Source organism: Lissotriton helveticus, chromosome 7, assembly GCF_964261635.1.
Source record: "Lissotriton helveticus chromosome 7, aLisHel1.1, whole genome shotgun sequence".
NCBI lineage: Eukaryota > Metazoa > Chordata > Amphibia > Caudata > Salamandridae > Lissotriton > Lissotriton helveticus.
Genome location: NC_136068.1, coordinates 1254535610 through 1254553529, shown reverse-complemented (window position 1 = coordinate 1254553529; position 17920 = coordinate 1254535610). Strand labels below are relative to the sequence as shown.

The following is a 17920-nucleotide window of genomic DNA, read 5'->3' as shown; positions in this document are numbered from 1 at the left end:
GCTCTTTCATCGGGGCTTCTTTGCTCACTCCCTGGGGAGTCGATGCCGGACGCCATGGGGCTTGAGGAGGTTCTGTCTTGGTCTTGATTTTGTTGTCCTCCCGACGGGGTGGCTACTCGCTTGAAGAATGATATGTTGCGTGTGACGCTTTCGCCGTCGCGCTGGGCAGTTACCATCGTGCCCGACCGGCGTGTGACTGTCCATGGATGGGGCTCAAACGGGAGCCTGAACTTGCTCCCGGGGAACCGATCCCTCACGTAGACCCAGTCTCTTTCCGCTATGGGTGATTGTCTGGCCCGGCGTCTAAAACTGGCATATTCATTCGATCGTCTTCTGTTCCGCAGTGTCTGCTGGGGGTCTGCCTCATGAGGGGTCCAGGTGCGGTGATGAGGAATGGTGTCTCTGACGATTCTGCCCATTGCGGAGGGTCCCGGGGCAGCAGTAGTTGTGCGGTGAGGCTTTAGCCTGTATTCTCTTAGGAATGTGTACAGGGCCCTCTCGACTGGTGTTCCTTCTGCCTGAGCGATCCTGATGACCTTATTGAGGGTCCTCATGAACCGCTCCACCTCGCCATTGGCTTGGGGCCATCTGGGGGTGATCTTCCGGTGTTGAATCCCCCATTCCTGGAGGTAGTCGGCGAGCTCTTGGCTTTGGAACGATGGCCCGTTGTCCGTCTTCATTTGTTCAAAGATGCCATGAGTGGCGATTATCTTCTCCAGTTTGGCAGTCACTTCCCTGGCGGTCAAAGATGTTATTATCTCTACTTCGGGATATTTTGTCAAGTCGTCGATGACGACGAGCATGTAACGGCCGTCTGGAAGGTGTCCGAAGTCGGCGCTTACTCGTTCCCATGGTCTCGTCGGATCATCCTCAGTGATTACCGGGGTTGGAGGCTCCGGTGGACTTGCCGCTTGACACCAGTGGCATCCTTTTACCAGCTGTTCGACTTTATCATCCATCTCCGGGAACCAGACCTTCACTCTAAGCCTGCTCTTTGTTTTCACGATCCCTTGGTGGCCGCGATGCGCCAGCTCGACGGCCTGTTGTGTGAGACTAGCAGGCATTACAATTCGGGGTCCGCGGAGAAGGCAACCTTGCGCGTCCACCGATAGTTCATCTTTCACTCTGAGGATCGCTTCTAGAGCCCTCTTTGCCTCGGGGGTTCTCTGACCCAGTGAATTCTGGAGTGACTTCCAGTCGCTGTTTCGTGAGGCGTCTATTGCAAGCTGGAGGACTTCGTCACTGCGGGTCGCTTCCACGATCAGGTCGATGCCCATGGGTAGGGGTCGTGAGCGCTCCAGGATGATCTTTACGTACTCCTCCGTTTCTTCCGCATCTTCCTGTTCCTGCGTGGTTGCCGCGCGGGGATGCCGGGAGAGGTAGTCGGCCGGATTATTTGCTCCGGGCTTGAATTCCAGTTTGTAGTCATACTCTTGGAGCTGCAAGATCCACTTTTCGATTCTGGGGGGGGGTTTGGAGACTGACCCCCGGAATAGAGGAAGTAGGGGCCTATGATCGGTGGATACAGTGAAGGGATGTCCATAGACGTACACATGGAAGTGTCTGCAGGCCCAGTGGATTGCGATGGCCTCCCTTTCAATTTGAGAGTAGCGCTGTTCAGTCTCTGTTAGGGAGCGGCTCGCGTAGGCTATTGGCACCCAGTCTTCTCCATTTTGGCTCTGTGTCAGTACTGCCCCTAGTCCATACGGGCTGGCGTCAGCCGCGATGTTGGTTGCTTTGGTGGGGTCGAAGTATGACAGAGTGGTGTTAGCAGACAGGGCGGCTTTAGTGTTCTGAAATGCCAGCTCTTGCTCTTTTCCCCAATGCCACGGGGTGGTAGATTTTGTAAGCTCCCTTAGTGGTCTCGTGAGATTGGAGAGATCTGGGATGAACCGCCCGCAGAAGTTCACCATTCCGAGGAAGCTCTGCACTTCTGACGTGTTGGTCGGGCGGGTGCTGCTTGCACGTCTCTCACCTTTTCAGGGTCTGGCGCTACTCCCTTGTCGGAGAAAGTGTACCCGAAGAAGCTGATTGTGTTCTGTAGGAATTGGCACTTTTCTCTGTGTAGCGTAAGGCCTGAGTCTTTGATCCTTTTCAGCACGCTCCTGAGCCTCCGGTGATGTTCTTCCACGGAGTCGGCGTATATCAGCAGGTCGTCGCTGACATTGAGGACTCCAGTTATTCCGCTCAGTACCTCTCGAATGGTATTTTGGAATACTTCTGCTGCACTTGATATCCCAAAGTTGAGCCTTCGATAGCGCCGGAGTCCGACATGGGTGGAGAAGGTGGTGATGTACCTGGAATCCGGGTGCAGGGGCAGTTGGTGATATCCTGACCTCAGATCCATTTTGGAAAACCACTTCGCTCCATTTAATTCTCCCAGGATGTCATCTATCGTGGGTGTCAGATGTCTTTCTCTTTTGACTGCGGCGTTGGGCAGGCGCATGTCGACGCAGATGCGTACTTGCCCTGGCTTCTTGGGTTTTCGCGCCACCACGATTGCCGATACCCAGGGGGTGGGCCTACTGACTTTCTCGATAATTCCCTGGTTCTCGAGGTTCTCCAGTTCTTGTTCCACTTTCTTCCTCAGGTGGAATGCTATCCGTCGATGACGCAGAGCCACAGGCTGAATGGACCGATCGATGTGTAAGGATACTTCCTTCCCTCGGAGACATCCAATGCCCTTAAAAACGTCTTCGAACTCTTCAATGATCGTCTCGAGTTCTTCCTCCAGTACTGCCATTGCGAAGGATATTAGATGAAGTTCCTCTGCTGTTTGGCCACTGAGTAGCATCCCACTGCTTTCTTTGGTGACGTAGATGGTAGATGGTTCTCTCTTGTCCTGGTGTTGTACTTCCGTTTGGAAGCACCCAATTAGCGGTATGGGTGTCTTCTGTCCGTATGCAAAAACTCTGATTTTGGCAGGCTTCAGACTCGGCTTGTCTCGCAGTTGAGCGTAAACGTTTGCCGCCATCAGTTCGATGGATGCACCTGTGTCGATGGTTGCTCTCACCTCTTGGTTCTGTATCATTATCCTGCATTTCGTAAGTCGTCGCTTCTTTTTCAGCGGCTGGTCTATGGCAAACACATAGTGTACCGGGTAGCTGTGTGTGTCGTCATCCATGTCTTCGCTCTCGGGGTCTTCCCGTATGGCGTGAGCGGCTTCGGGTTTGGGCTTGGACGACCTGCATACAGATGCGAAGTGATTCATGCGCCCGCATGACCCGCACTTTCTTCCTCGAGCTGGGCAGTCCTGCGCTCTGTGTGGCACGCCACCGCAGTACCCACAGTCTTTGCGGCGTTCTAGCGGCCTTCCTCTCCCCGCCGGGCGTTGTTTGGGCCGCACCACGTTGACGTGTTCTGCCACGTGCACCTGTTCGGTTTTAATTGGTCTGTGGAGTGCTGCTTCCATATGAGACGCCCTTGCCTGGGACAATTCTTTGGAGCGGCCCAGCTTTAGGATCTCCGCTAGTGGTTTGCCATCCTCTTGGAGGATCTTCACCCTCAGGTCTGAGGAGTAACAGGCTTGGATGAGTTGTCCGCGAATTTCTTCTTGCTCGTCGCGGAATCCGCATGTGCTCGCTAGCTCTTTCAGGCGGCCGTGGAAAGCGTCGAGGGATTCATCCGCTTCCTGTCGTGCTTGCTGGAAAATGAACCGCTCGGAGTCCTTACTTTGCATCGGCTCAAAATGGGCGTTGAGCGCGTTGAGGAGCGTGACATACGTGTGAGGAGTAGCTTCCGTCAGGGTTTGGTAGATTCGATAAATGTCCTTCCCTCCAAGGTGCAGGAGGAGCGCCCTGCGTCTCTCTCTCGCTGTGCCTGCGCCTTCGAAATAGAATTGTAGTCTTTCAACCCAGTCCTTCCATCTTGGGGCAAGGGCTGCTGGCGCGCCGTCGACGGAGAAGGGTTCAATTGGCGGAATGGACGCCATGTTGGGGGAAGGTGATGTCACACACTGCCTCGGGCACACAGGGCAAATAGCCGTAGGGCTGATGTCCCACACCGACCAGGCCGCCGGGATGCACCTGCAGGGGGCGGATGCCGAACTGTTGTTTTTTGTCAGGGCCCCCTCTCAACACAGGTTTTATTATTTTGGAGGGCTTGTTTAAAATCCCAGCACCCTTGGTGGCGCAGAGAGCGCGTGGCACCCTAGTGCAAGATTCTCTTTCAGGGCCCAGGCGCTTCGGGGCTGCGTAGAAAGCTAAGCTCCCCTCTGACCTTTCTGGCAGCTGGGAATTCATGCGTGTGCCGTCATTCACTCGGCTCGGGGCACTTCACCCCACGTGGTGTTGCCAGCGGGGCCCAGCCAAGCACAGGACCTCACTGATCAACGGAGGGGCGGGGCAGGCAGTGCTCCAGGGCACGCCACGGGCTCTTCAGGCTCTCGTCGCCATTGTAAGGGTCTTCAATTTGTCACGCGGCACCCCAGTCGCAGCACGGTAATCATGACCCCAGGACACGCTCTTAGTCTCCGCGTGGTCCGGACTAGTTCCGTGACCACGCCTCCCTTTATTTATAGTATACGCGACCGTGATACGTCACGGTCGCGCTAGCGCACGGCTACGTGCGCAAACACTAGACCGCGTACATGTGGTCTTCAAACATTACATTTAACACCTTCTTCATGAGTCACGGTGGAGCTGTGCTCATGACAAGCTGGTCTCGTCATAACGGCTCCGCGCTGCCCATGCGCGATTAATTCCCCGCCTGTGCGGGCAAATTAATCAGTGGGCGGGGTCGTGACGAGACCAGCTCGTCATGAGCACAGCTCCACCGTGACTCATGACGAGCTGGTTTCGTCACGAGCACCGCGGTGCCGCGTACAACCCCCCTGCCCCCGCACCATGGGGGAATTACCCCCGCAGCGAAGGGGTTATTAACCCCCCAATCATCTTTAAACTTTTCATGTATACATCCGTCTATCCATCTTTTCATACATTCATCCATCATTTCAGCATTCCATCCATCAACCCTTTAATTATTAGTTTTCCATCCAGCCATCCTTCTGCTCAAACTTCCAAACATTCACACATCTTTTTACCCATTCATTCATCCATCCATCCATTCTTCTTCATCCATCTACCAATTCACCTTTCTTTTATCAATCCAGCAATACATCATTTCACACCTTCATCCAGGCTTTTATCATTCCAGCCACTTTCTTTCTCTCACTCATGCAAATATTGTTTATCTTTACATCTATCAGTCCATTCGCCCTTGCATCCATCCTTTCATCCTTTTTACCCTTCCTTCTCAGCATAGTTTCTTCCTTATTTTCATATGCCCTTCAATTCAATCTTCCTTCCAGCCCTCGGTCTCTTTCTCTTTCTTTCCCCGTGTTCCTCTTTATTTCTTTGCTGTAATGAACTTTCCTTACTTGACCTATGTTTTCAGTGTCTCAAATTTTTAAGAGCTTTTGTCTGCAGAGCTGTAGACAGGAAAGTCTCATAAATAACTGTAAGTGTCAACACCAACCCCGCTTAAGCTGCAAAAGCAGGTGTGGGGGGGAGGGGGGGGGTGTTTCACTCGCCACTGAGCACTTTGATGTGTCCTGCATTGAGCAGGTGCCGTGTAGACCTGCCAGTGGCCAGCTTACTTATCAAAGGGGTTCCATTGGTCATGAGTATATGGTGGGGATGGTGTATATCGGTTTTAAGCAAGGTGTGAGATCAACAAAACACCAGTGCTGCCTGAACTGACGTTAACACACCTGTCACTCGAGAATGAAGGCAAGAAAGTGCAAGCCAACGCTCAGGTGCGGCCAGCACAGGTAAGAGCGCTGGGGCAGGGCAGGGCGGGAAGTCGACAAATGATGGGATAGGTAAAATAAAATAAAAAATAAATGAATCCACTTACCTTGCAATAGCCGCATCGCCGAGTGAGCAATGCAGCGAGTGCAAGGTAAGTGAGTTTATTTCTTACCTGTGCCTGCCGCGTCTGGATATTAGTAAGAGAAAAGCAGGCTTTATGAACCTCGTCATACCCTTTGAATGAATGTTCTGATTTTGCAAGTGGTACAGATGGCAAGGTCAAGTACACAATACAGCGCAGGGTCACCTTTTATCAAATACTCAGTGGTACTCTCTTTGGAGCTCGAGGCGCACCCGTCATCAGCAATTCCTAGAACCCTGAATAAACTGTGCTATTTAAGTAACTATTTTCTCTTTTTTTTTAAACCAGAAGCAAACTGTGCACCACTTAATAATCATTAACACAAAAGTTATAAGAACTGTATCCGAGATCGTTCTTCAAATCTTCCTTTATTTATTCTTAGTTAATTTAAACATATCAAGTTGAGTAAAACAGCCTGTTCTACTCAACTTGATATGTTTAAATTAACTAAGAATAAATAAAGGAAGATTTAAAGAACAGCCTCGGATACAGTTCTTATACCTTTTGTGTTAATGATTATTAAGAGGTGCACCGTTTGCTTCTGTGTTTGTTAAACATTGTTAAGTCCAGTAGTGGACTGCACTGTGACAGCGGGGGCGTATACCGTGTGCACACGCCATTTGGGTATTTCCCATTGCTTATCTTAAAATAGGGGATAGTAGGTTAGGTGCTAGGTTCTTGTAGTGTTCCACGGTCAATGATTGTATGGTCTAACTATTTTCTCTTATCGCTGAAAATGTATTTTGTGGAATAAATAGGATTATAATAGCAAACAAAGCGATACTCACTGCTAGCAGCACAGCTCTTTTCACTGATCTGAGTTTTTCTCCCTCACCCGTTTCCTACTAGACAGGAAGGTGACTGACAGCCATGGGGAGTGGCTTCTCTGGGTACTTACATAATGGGACCACTCACAAGGTAGTGAGTGCAGGGATCCGTCTCTAGGAAGGATTATCTGTAGCACTCCTATCCCTGTGTGCACAGAAACCTCTTGACCTGTGCAGATGAGAGTGCAATTGTGCAGAAGGTTGTCAGCAGCTAGGCATTTTTCCCCAAGACATTTCAGCAGCTTTTACAGGTAACAGTGACAAGCACTGATAGATGTCTGGAGAGAAGTTGAATCTATAGCAAAGTCGATTTCAATTCAGTACCGAGCGATGTGGTCCAAACTGGACAATCACATGGACACCTTCAAACCACCAAAGGCAAAGCACAACTCTACATACAACAGGTGTACTTAGTCCAAGCCCTGAAGCCCCGGCTGACCAAAGAAGAGAAATATAGGTCAGGATAGATCCATACCAAACAAACACACAATCTCCGTATAACATCCAGGGTCAAACCTCAACCCATCCATTAAGGGGAACTGTTTTTCTTTTCTTTCTGTCTAACCAACCGCCACCACTAGACGTTTTATGTTCTATGTTTTATGTTTTATTTTGTTTTAAGTCAGCGGCGAGAATTTTAACCAAGAAAGTGTAACTATATGTCTGTCATTATATGTAATGTGTATTTTGTAAATACCAATAAAAATATATTTAAAAAAACACATCAGGACCCTGCCTCAAACCACTTCCACAGCACTGATTTCCAAAGCCTCTTGCAAAATGATGTTTTGCTAGTCGGTCGTACCCTTCCTCTGACTAACAAGCCTAGTTGTTGCATTCTAGCCCTCAGTAGTCACCATTTATTGAGGTGTAGTAAGCAGCTGGTACTCGATTCATGCACATAAATGTTGCTCATTATTTATGTATTAAAATTGCAAGTTTGTCTATCTGGTGTATCCGAGTATTTTGGTGGGCGCGGTCATAGCAGCTACATACATTTAAACATACATATCGCTTCTAATAAACACAAGCACAGCGAGATACAACTTGGAGGATGCCTAAGGTCGTACGCATTGCTATGTGTTGTGCTGCTGTCAGGGGTACAAGTCAACTTTTAGGTAGACCCACTAAAATAGCATTGCCAGAGCAAAGGGGGTGTGCAGTTCATCAGCGAAGGAGGCAGGCATTTTCAATGGCATCTGTCTCCATTGTCTACTTGACTTCGCTTCATCATCTATAATGAAATCCTGAAGAAGACCCAAACGCTACGGGGCTATCGACCAAGAATGGGCCAGAAAGACTCACTTTGCAATCCTCACAGAAGCTCAACAAACGCACATTCCTGTCATAAAAGAATGGCCCATTGTAAAAAAGAACTACCCTGAGTCTTGGCTTCCCTCCTAATCATTCTGTGCTCAGCAGTGTGTATACTTTTTCACACATCTTTCCTATATCTACTTCTTTCGAGAGAAGAAAGGAAGGACGTGAATGAGTGGAGGGCAGTTCAGAGGGGACTGGGGAAAATATTGTGTTTCCGCCATCATTCTTCACACTGTGGCGCTTTGTAGAATGTTGTGCCTTTCCTCAGTGAAGCAAGTGAGGCCAAAACAGGCTTCCATTTTATTATGAAGTTGGTGCTTGGTTGTTCATATCTGGATGAATTGCGTTTACATCTTGGTTTTCTCTGTTCTTTCTTCAGGATGTTGGAGTACTCTCTGGACCTACAGAATGTCAGTTTCTCAGCTGTGAGGACAGTTCGCGTCTTGAGACCACTCAGAGCCATTAATCGAGTCCCCAGTGAGTAGCCTCCAGGAAGCGATTGGGACTTGGGCTGAGTTATTAGATTGGTATGGGTAGGGTGAGGATGGAGGGCATGACACCATACGGGTGGCATGGAAAGGTTCACGCCAAAGGGAAGAGTCTAAAGTGCAGAGGACTGTGTCCTACATAAGCATGACAAGAAGAGCTCAGAAATACGTCACTTTCAGGGGATTGGCGACCCTTGAACCAATGCACGTGAACTTTCCTCTGCCTTATCCCTCTCTAAGGATTGTCTTGTCAGCTGCTTTGCCTCCTACATCGCTACCTCGGTGCAGGTCAGAAATGCAATGCATGTTGTTGTAGAATGGTTCTTTTTCTGCTCCTGTGGATACAACGAGGGATTAAAGGCTGTAGCCGACTGCAGAAACAAGTTTAACAGGCCCTTAAGATGCACAGACAGAATCTCAAAATCCTCGAAATGTCAGCCAAACGAATCAAACCGATTTATTTTGCATATCATTTTTGCTGTTGCAAAGTGGTGGGCTGCGGTCTGGTGCTCAGTAAATGCATATGTCTTATAAAATTGCCCGTTGGGGCATTTAAATTATTTTTATATTTTGAACAGCAACTTAAAAAAACTTCATTGCGATTATAGATTGTATTGTTCCATTGCATCACAAACATTGCATTACATGCATATGCGACATAATATATTATAAAATTCAATTCCGTTATACATCTTAACGTCCATCGCTAGAGAACTATATTTAGGTTGGCTCATGCTGTGTTGTTAATAATGATAAGAACTTCAGAGTACCAAATATGGGGAGCTCGGTTTCTAAGCACGTGACTTACAACATGGGCGCTCACAGGCTGGATACATGGGTCATGGCTTCACTGTAGAACAAACTTCAAAAGTAATGTCAGGAGTGTTTTCTAGATGCTTCCATCCCCAGGGAGACAGAAGGGCCTTCGCTAGTGCTTATAAAAGCTATGTAAAAAAATGGAACCGGCATGGAAAACAAATTATAGCCTTGAATCACCAATATTTTACAAAATAGCTTAAAAAAACATATGTGACCCTGATATCTCTCGTAAAGAGAAAGTATTATGAGGTATGTATAGTAAAAGCAGCAAACAAACACAGGGAAATCTTTAAGATTGTAAAGGATTTTACTGATCTGTGACTAGCCATAGAAGTAAGGCTTCATCGGTGGACTGGTGTGAGCACTTCACACTATTCTTCCACAACAAAGTCCAAGCAATTCAAAACAGTCTTCCCGTAATTAAATCCCGGGTGTGACTCTTGGTTGTACGAGTCCGATGGCTACACCGATTTCCTGTGGCCTCTTGGAGGTCAATGCTATCTCACTGGAAGACCCTAGGACAGCGATTTTAAACCTTAAATCAGGCTCTCCTAACGATCATTGTCCTCCTACCATTTTGGTTTTAGGTGTGGACATTATTAACTCGATTTTGAACGCAGTGTTGAATAAGTCCCTTGTCACTGCTATGGTGCCTTCGTGTTGGAAAAGAGCAAAAGTCGTTCCTCTACTTAAAAAAGCCTAGTGCGGATCCAGCTGTCCCAGGCAATTAAAGGGCAATTTCCCTTCTTCCAGTGCCTGCTAAAATAGTTGAAAATGTTGTGAATCGACAACACTCAAGTTATCTCGAGGCTAATAGGCTTCTTCGTCCGAGCCAGTCAGGTTTTAGACCTAAGCATGGTACTGAGACTGCCTTAGTGGAGATCTCGGATTGTATAAGAGGTACCATTGATGCGGGTGACAGGGCAGTCCTGGCATTGCTGAACCTGTCAGTAGCATTCGACACAGTCCCATAAGACAGGCTGCTTGCACGCTTTGGTGAAATTAGCATTAGAGATAATGCCTGGAACTGGCTTAAGTCCTTTCTTCTACTAGTCGAAAGGTGTCAGTCAGAATCCATTAGGGCTCAGCACTTAGTTCCACTATTTTTAACATCTATTTGTCGCCCTTAGCTAAAGTCGTAGAATCATTTGGGGCTAAGATTATTTCCTATGCTGATGACACCCAGATCCTCTTTACCTTTAGCAAAGGGGTTTCTATTGATTCAAATGTCATTCAGCCCTGTCTCTCATCGGTTTTTCAATGGCTGACATGCAACCATTTAAAATGGAACACAGAGAAGACAGAGGTGCTTAGTTTTAGACATAACTTTGTCTTAAACTTAAATGTCCATTGGCCTACAGGGATACCTTCACCAGACACTCTAGCTGCCGCTGTAAAAAACTTAGGGATCCAATTTGACAATAAAATGTAATTTCATAATCAAATTGTTCTGTGGTTGGTGCATTTTTTATCAGTATCAACGAAGATTACTGTGACATTGGCCCTGTGATGTCCAGATTGGATTACTCCAACGTATTATATGCAAGGTTGCCAAAATATCTCCTGAATAGACTTCAGGTCGTTCAGAATGTAGCAGCATGACTAGTTCTGGGTTTGCCAGGAATGGAACATATTTCCTGTTATTTATGCAATTTGCACTGGCTTCCCACTGGAAAATTGATTATTTTCAAAGTGGCGCTCTTTATGCATAGTGCTCGCCATCATTCTGGTCCGGACTACCTCTCGGCTAGAATTCCTTTTTATAGCCCTGCAAGTAATCATCTGCCCAAGGTCTCTACGGTTCATCTGTCCTCTGCGGAGGTCACTCTTTTTCCTTCTTAGGCCTTGAATGGTGGAACAAGCTCCCTTTCGACCTGCATCAAACAAAGGTTGAAGCCAGTTTTAAGAAAAAGCTTTAGACCTGGATTTTCTCTCAGTAATCACCTTCCGTATCTGCCTCTTTTCACAGACCGTGTAGTGCCGGGACACTCTTGAGTAGCCATGCGCTCTATAAACCACTACACATTCACATTTATTCATTCATTCTTCTGCTACCTCTGAGGACTTTAAAGGATATATCAACATAGGAGCAGAGAGCACAGAGTGGCCAGCAAGATGTGCATTTTATTTTGAAATCTCTAGTATCCATCTCACCAGAGGTTCATTAAATTAAAAGGCAAATCTCATGGACCATGTCTGATGGAATCGGGAATCTCCTTTATATAAGGTTTTTAACTCTTCTGTGGTGAGAGGTGTGGGGGAAAGTGGTATTAAAAGTAGTTTTCCGAGACTGGCTGAGGGATCCTTAGTATATCAGCTCTGTAAGACAATGTTGCTAAGAGCGCAGACAAGATTACTGTTGTGCAGAAAAGGTGCATGTTAATGCTAAGCCATACACTTGTATATTGCAATATGATTTATGTACATTATTTGCACCTCGGAAACATCTCAAGCTGCTAACATTTGCATCTAAGCTGCTTGCAAAGCTTACTTTTGTTTATAAAAAATATATGTAAATTGTATTTTAAAATGATTCACTTAGCATTTCACGAAAACTCTACTGCAGTGAGCCGAACTTACTCTCTTAGCTTGCTGACTGTCTTTTGTGACTTGCTATGATTGATCAAGCAAAGCCCATTTGAAGCACCCCAAAAGCGTTTGCTGTCTGCATGCATATAGACTCCTGTCCATGGACACATATTCAGGTCACTCTGTTAGTGGGTGGGAATGGCTGGGGATGGGTGGGGGTGAATAGATGTATATTGTGGGTGGACAGGCATGTGCTGAACTTGGAACGCTTATTACCTTCTTGCCTTTCCTCAAAAAACTCCTGGTCTTTCTCCCCTTTCCTGCAGGTATGCGCATCTTGGTCACACTTCTGCTGGATACGCTGCCCATGCTGGGGAATGTCCTGCTACTCTGTTTCTTTGTGTTCTTCATCTTTGGTATCGTTGGGGTGCAGCTGTGGGCTGGGCTGCTCAGAAACCGCTGCTTCCTTCCTGAAAACTTCAGCCTGTAAGTAGCTGATGATACTGTTGGTGGTGCAGGAAAGGTCTTGGATGGTACAATACTAGTGAGTTTGCCCATCACTGAAGAAGAAAGATTCATTAGGCGGATAGACGCTGGCTTTGTGCCTTGTAATACTTGAATTTGATTATTAGTTTGCTGGCCACTGTATGTTACCTTCAGGAAGAATGTCCTCTAAGAATATCTTGCTTGGCGGTGCCAACTTTCAGTTCTATGCTGTCAAAAGGATGTTTTTTGTGGTCTGACTCGGGTATATGCTCATTAAGGTGTGAGCATGCCTTCACTGGAAGAGTCTCTCTCATGCTCAGAGGTTCTCATTGAGCTTATAATAAATATTGATGGTGGGAAAATAACTGGACTGCTTGTGCCACCAGGTCATAAGTCATGGCAGTGACAAGCTTTAAAAAGCTGCTGATTCACCCAAATGCCAGGGGTAGCGGAAGTGACATCATAAACTCTCTGTCTCCCTGATGATATCACTGTGTTGGCCACTTGTCTCCCTTTTCACCCTTTAACACAGCCGCGGTCTGTAGTGGGAGTACCTGCAGGGTGGTGACATGGGGAAGGGCAGGGTGGGGGGTAGTAATGTATGGATTACGGAGCTTTACAGATAAGTAAACATATAAATAAATAAAATGAATTTTGTTGCGTGCACTGCATCCCCAAATGCGATGCTGTGCGCGCAACGAAATTTGTTTTATTGATGTATATGTTTACTTAACTGTAAAGCTCCGTAATCCATACATTACTCCCCCCACCCTCCCTCTCCCCCTCCCCACGTCACCGCCCTGCAGGTACTCCCACTACCGACCGCGGCTGCTTTAACAATCTCCTATTAGCTGCCAAAAGGGTAGGGGAAAGCAAGGATTAGAAACTACAGAAAAGAAAAAGGGATCTTGAATCTCTCTTTACTTTTTATGTTTTGCCTGCACAGCACTTTCAATGTCTTTGTGAAATCTGTAATATAAATCTTAGAACGAGCTTACATCCTACCCTTACTTTTCATTGCTTGGTGTGCTTGCCACTTGTTTTTCCTCCTTTTCCATTGGTTGTAGCATACCATTTTCTGTTGTTCCCCGTGTGGTTCACTCATCAGTGTCCCAAGGACCAAATACTGTTTTCATCCTTTTTGTCGAACTATTTTTTAAAGGTTTTGTCGCTGTGCTTGTTTTTATTTCACTGTTTCAGTCTCTCTCCTCACACCATTTTGTTTCATCTTCATCTAATGTTTCATTTTCTTTATTTGTATAACCTCTCGGCATTCCAGCATTAAAACACGCAGATCAGAATTAAAATACACTAATGCATGAGGCTGAAGTTAATCTGGTGAAGTTATTTACAAGCCTCTCGCTGCTGACTGACCTGCAAACGCGAGTTGAGAAATACTGGTTTCCTGAGAAATCTTTCAGTGCACAGGCATAATGTACGGATGCACACCTGAGAAAACAGGACATAAAAATACGGAGAGCTTCAACCGATGGAACACCAGCCCTGAGGAACATCGCAGTCCAGTCAATTCTAGCAGAGTACAACCAAGAAAGAACAATTCACAGCAGACTCTTAGGGAACATGCCGTGACATGACTAAAGCTCAGCTAAAATCAGAAATTTTTTAACACCCTTCCTTCATCTAACATTTTTGAAACATTTGTACCATACCTTTGGATACACTCTAATTTACAAAGGCCTCTGCACTGCCGTACACAATCCTCAGTTATTCATTCCAGACCATGCCTAGTTTTAGACATGTTGTTCTCCTGCTTTTAAAAATTTCTGTAGGAACAAAGAAAGCATAGACTGTTTGATTCCCTTTAAGATGGCCGAAATTCTAGACCTGATATCAAAAAGTCAATGCGTTGACACCTGAGAGTCCTTTTGGTGTTTTAATTCTGGCGTAGGTTGCTGTGGCTGTAGTTGAACGATGGCCTGTTTGAGGATATGGTTATGTCTCAAGTACTTCTTGGAATTGCCTCTTTTTTCCCTGTAGGGATACTAGCAGTAGATAGGTAGGAGAACACAACCAGTGCTAGGGAGACAGGTCCCTTTGCACTCCAGGAGAGCATCATGCCATTTTTGTGTTTGGAGTGTTTACCAAGAGGCAGGCGTGGAGCTATAATTTATAGCCTCTTTTTCTCCCTTTTGTGTCTGTAGTATGTCTTGAGTACGGCAATTGTCGGTGTCCAGGGTGTTTACTGTGAATATATCTCTTTACTATGCATGCAACACATCGCATGCCATTACAACGACTGCAATGTTACATCGCGAATCATTACTTCGCAAGTCATTACAATGACTTGCTGTAGGGGGCGCGCTGGACTTAGGAATAGTATAATTTACGATTCCTACTCCAGTGTGGGCAGCAGCTGGGAAGGTGTTGGATTGTAAATCCAACACCTTCTGCCCCTACAGCAAGTCGTTGTAACAACTTGCGATGTAGTGGTTCACGATGTAGCAACGCAGTCCTTGTGACAACTGCGTTGTAATGGCATGCGATGTAAATGCTGTTTACTATGCTCTGTTCCCATGAAATGAGATAGTATTTGAGGTTGACCTCCGCAGACACTGAGGCATGGAAGAGGAGGAAACCGGTCTGGCGTAGCTTCATGGGGTGCAGCTCCCTGCAAGGTGCATGTGAGTGGTGTGGCTGAACTTTCAGCTGCCCAGGATCGTGCACAGGTGTCTGCGGATCTAAGCAGCTGTAAAGAGACAGCTATCGAGACCCAGAGCAGTGTCAACTACCATCTGGACTATATATTGTAGAGCATGCAACAACACATTGTGCGGGTAAAGTGCTGTATGTCCCTTACAGAAACATGCTTTGGTCACCCAAGGCTTCACCCTCGGAGTCTGGGCACTACATATCTAGGGACTGGATACCCCCTCCCCTCCACAAACAGCCAAACTGCAAGTCTGCTGAATTTACTTATTAATTATTGCTTCACAGTATTTTGCTTTATATACCAGCAGTGTCTGTCCTTGGAAGGGTGCTCCCCTCTATAAAGATGCAAAGCTACCAGCCATCATCACCCCACCCCATTCTTAGTCCTCAATTATTGGGGTTGTATTGCCTGCGCTGCCATGCCTCCTTTTCCTACAGTCCTGGTCAATTTTGCATATTTATGATAACAGTGGCCAGTAAATTATCTATGCCCTGTCTCCCCTTTCATAAGAGTGACATTTTGTTGCCATGCTGCATTTCAATAAATTGGTGACCATGTCCCCCGTAGCCGCCTCAGCTTACAAGAGCTCCCTCACTATCTCTCTTCAGGGTGGCATGCTCCCTCTCTGCCTGAAGCCTATCCTTGTTTTATGAGACAAGAGATAGCAAGGCAGTGCAAAGGGCATCAGTGGGCAAGCAAGGGGAAGTATGTGCCAACTGACATTCTTGTTGCCAGTCTTATTGTCTTAATAAAGTATCCTTTCTTTGCAAATAAAGTTCTAGCATGGATGTAACCAGCATTGCTGAAGAAGGCAGTGGTGGATAAGTTATATAATACGTCATGGTGCTGTTGGGCACGTGGGAGGTCCGGGTGCCTGGCAATGACCTATGTGTAATCACTATGCATTGGCCAAAGTATGGCAAAAAGAATTGGCCAATTTACAGAGGGTTGTTCATTTTTAATAATGTTAGATTAATAGTATAGAGATAGCTGTTCTTCCGCCTACCTTGAGACACTATTATTTGGTATTTAAACAAACTAATTACGCTCCCAGAAACCCTCAGCGTGCCCATAGAGTTCATTAGCATGTGCTTAGAGGACTCAGATTACCCCTATTCTCAGCTGGGCCTTAAATGCTCCCAAGTTCCCAACCTTGCTGTGCCTTCAGATACCTCTACTATGCGCTCAAAAGACAGTGATCTTTTGCATGGTATTCCACCAGATTTTCCCTTCTTTTGTTGAACAAATTTTTGTTGGCCATAGGATTCTGCACACGTTATTACTGCTAACCAGTGATAAAGTCCTTTTGCTCTCCCTTTTAAACCTTGTAAAACTGTCATATACCAAAATGGCAATTTTACTTTACTTATAAGTCACTAGTATATGGTAATATACATTCCCAGGGCAAGTGTATTAAATGTTACTAGTGGACTGCAGCACTCATTATGCCACCCACTAAAGTAGCCCTGTAAAGCATGTCTCCAAGGTATACAGTTTTAAACTGGTACTTTGACATACCAAAATACACCTTTTAACAGGTCTAAACCTTCCTTTTTTAATGTTTATAAATCACTCATAAGGGAGATCCTAAATGCCCATAGGGCAGGATATATGGTATGTATTTAATGTTTTACATGCCCTTGCAGTGAAAATCCTTCAAAGTTGTTTTTCACTGTGGAAAGAATGCTCTCCCATAGGAACACACTGGGTTACATTATAACAACTTATAGTGCATTAATTCAAGGATTATAATAGTAATTTAAAATCCAACGTTATGGTCGAATTAGATTTGATATTACTATTTTGAAAATGACCCTAATAGAAAGTTGTCATTTTCCTGCATAAGTCAAAAGGGTCCTTTTGCCAGTGTCCAGTGTCACCTGACTGCTGATGGCTTCCCTGTGGTGAGCTGTGAATTGCTGCCAGAATGTGACTAAAGGGCTTGGGTATGGAGATGTCTTTTTTGTCTGGGAGCAGGATGGCTTGGGGGCTGTGCCCAGCCCCTTTCAGAGCTTCAAAAAAGGTCTACCCTGTCACTGAAAGAGATAGCTCATGTATAGGCCTGCTTCCCTCTTGTCTTGCTAAACAGTTTTTCTCCATATCCAGTGGGACGGGAAAACTGCCCCAGGAGGACTGGTTTGGAGTGACCAAAAGAGATGGGGTTGCCCATTATCCTGGCCACATCTCTGGGTTGGTATAGGGAGCTCTGCCCAGGGGAAGAAAAGTTCTGCCATGTTGGATTTAGATAGAGAGTGGCACTGTGGGATAGGTAACAGTAAAACACACAGCAGCTGCAGCAAAAGTTGGCAGGGTTAACCATTAAATAGGGAGTGGCCAGGAATTTCCACCAGCCACAGGCTGTCACTGGGCAGAAATGTGATATCCCCAGCACCCTCCTCAGAACAGTTCTTGGATATGAATCAAGGGAGAGACTGCCCTGCTGCCTTACGAACCTGAAGGAAAACTGAACAAACTTGCCTTGAACCCAGGACCAAGAAGGGACTTCAAGGGTCAGTTGGCTTAGATCCTATTTCAGCCACAGAGACACAGCAAGCTTCTAAAGGCCCTTTCCCCGCAGCTGCCCAGCTGACCAGTACCAAATGGACATGCCCTGGAAGCTGAGTTGAGTGAGTCCTAGCCCCCAAGTGGTGCTGTGGTAAAATCCAGGTCCTGGACCATTGGCTAGTGTTAGAGCATACTCCTCCTGTCCCCAAACTGCAAAATCTGGGACTTAGAAACTTTTTGCCGACTTTTTGCCTGGAGAACTAACAGAGGCCAGAATTAACATTGAAGCCGCAGAAGTCGACATCGAATCACCAGTCGGCCTCAGCTTTCTGCTTTGCCCCACTGAAAGAGATCTGACTTCCAGAGAGATTTCTAAGTAAGAC

At 46.4% G+C, this 17920-nt stretch overlaps 1 protein-coding gene across 1 annotated transcript in view; it reads left to right on the top strand.

Moving 5' to 3' along the window:
• CACNA1G (calcium voltage-gated channel subunit alpha1 G) overlaps positions 1-17920 on the top strand; it is a 1349169-nt gene that overhangs the window by 562867 nt on the left and 768382 nt on the right. Inside the window, exons 4-5 of the mRNA XM_078654430.1 lie at positions 8419-8516; positions 12202-12361. Coding sequence (XP_078510556.1) covers positions 8419-8516; positions 12202-12361 — 258 coding nt within the window. The remainder of the gene's footprint in view (positions 1-8418; positions 8517-12201; positions 12362-17920) is intronic.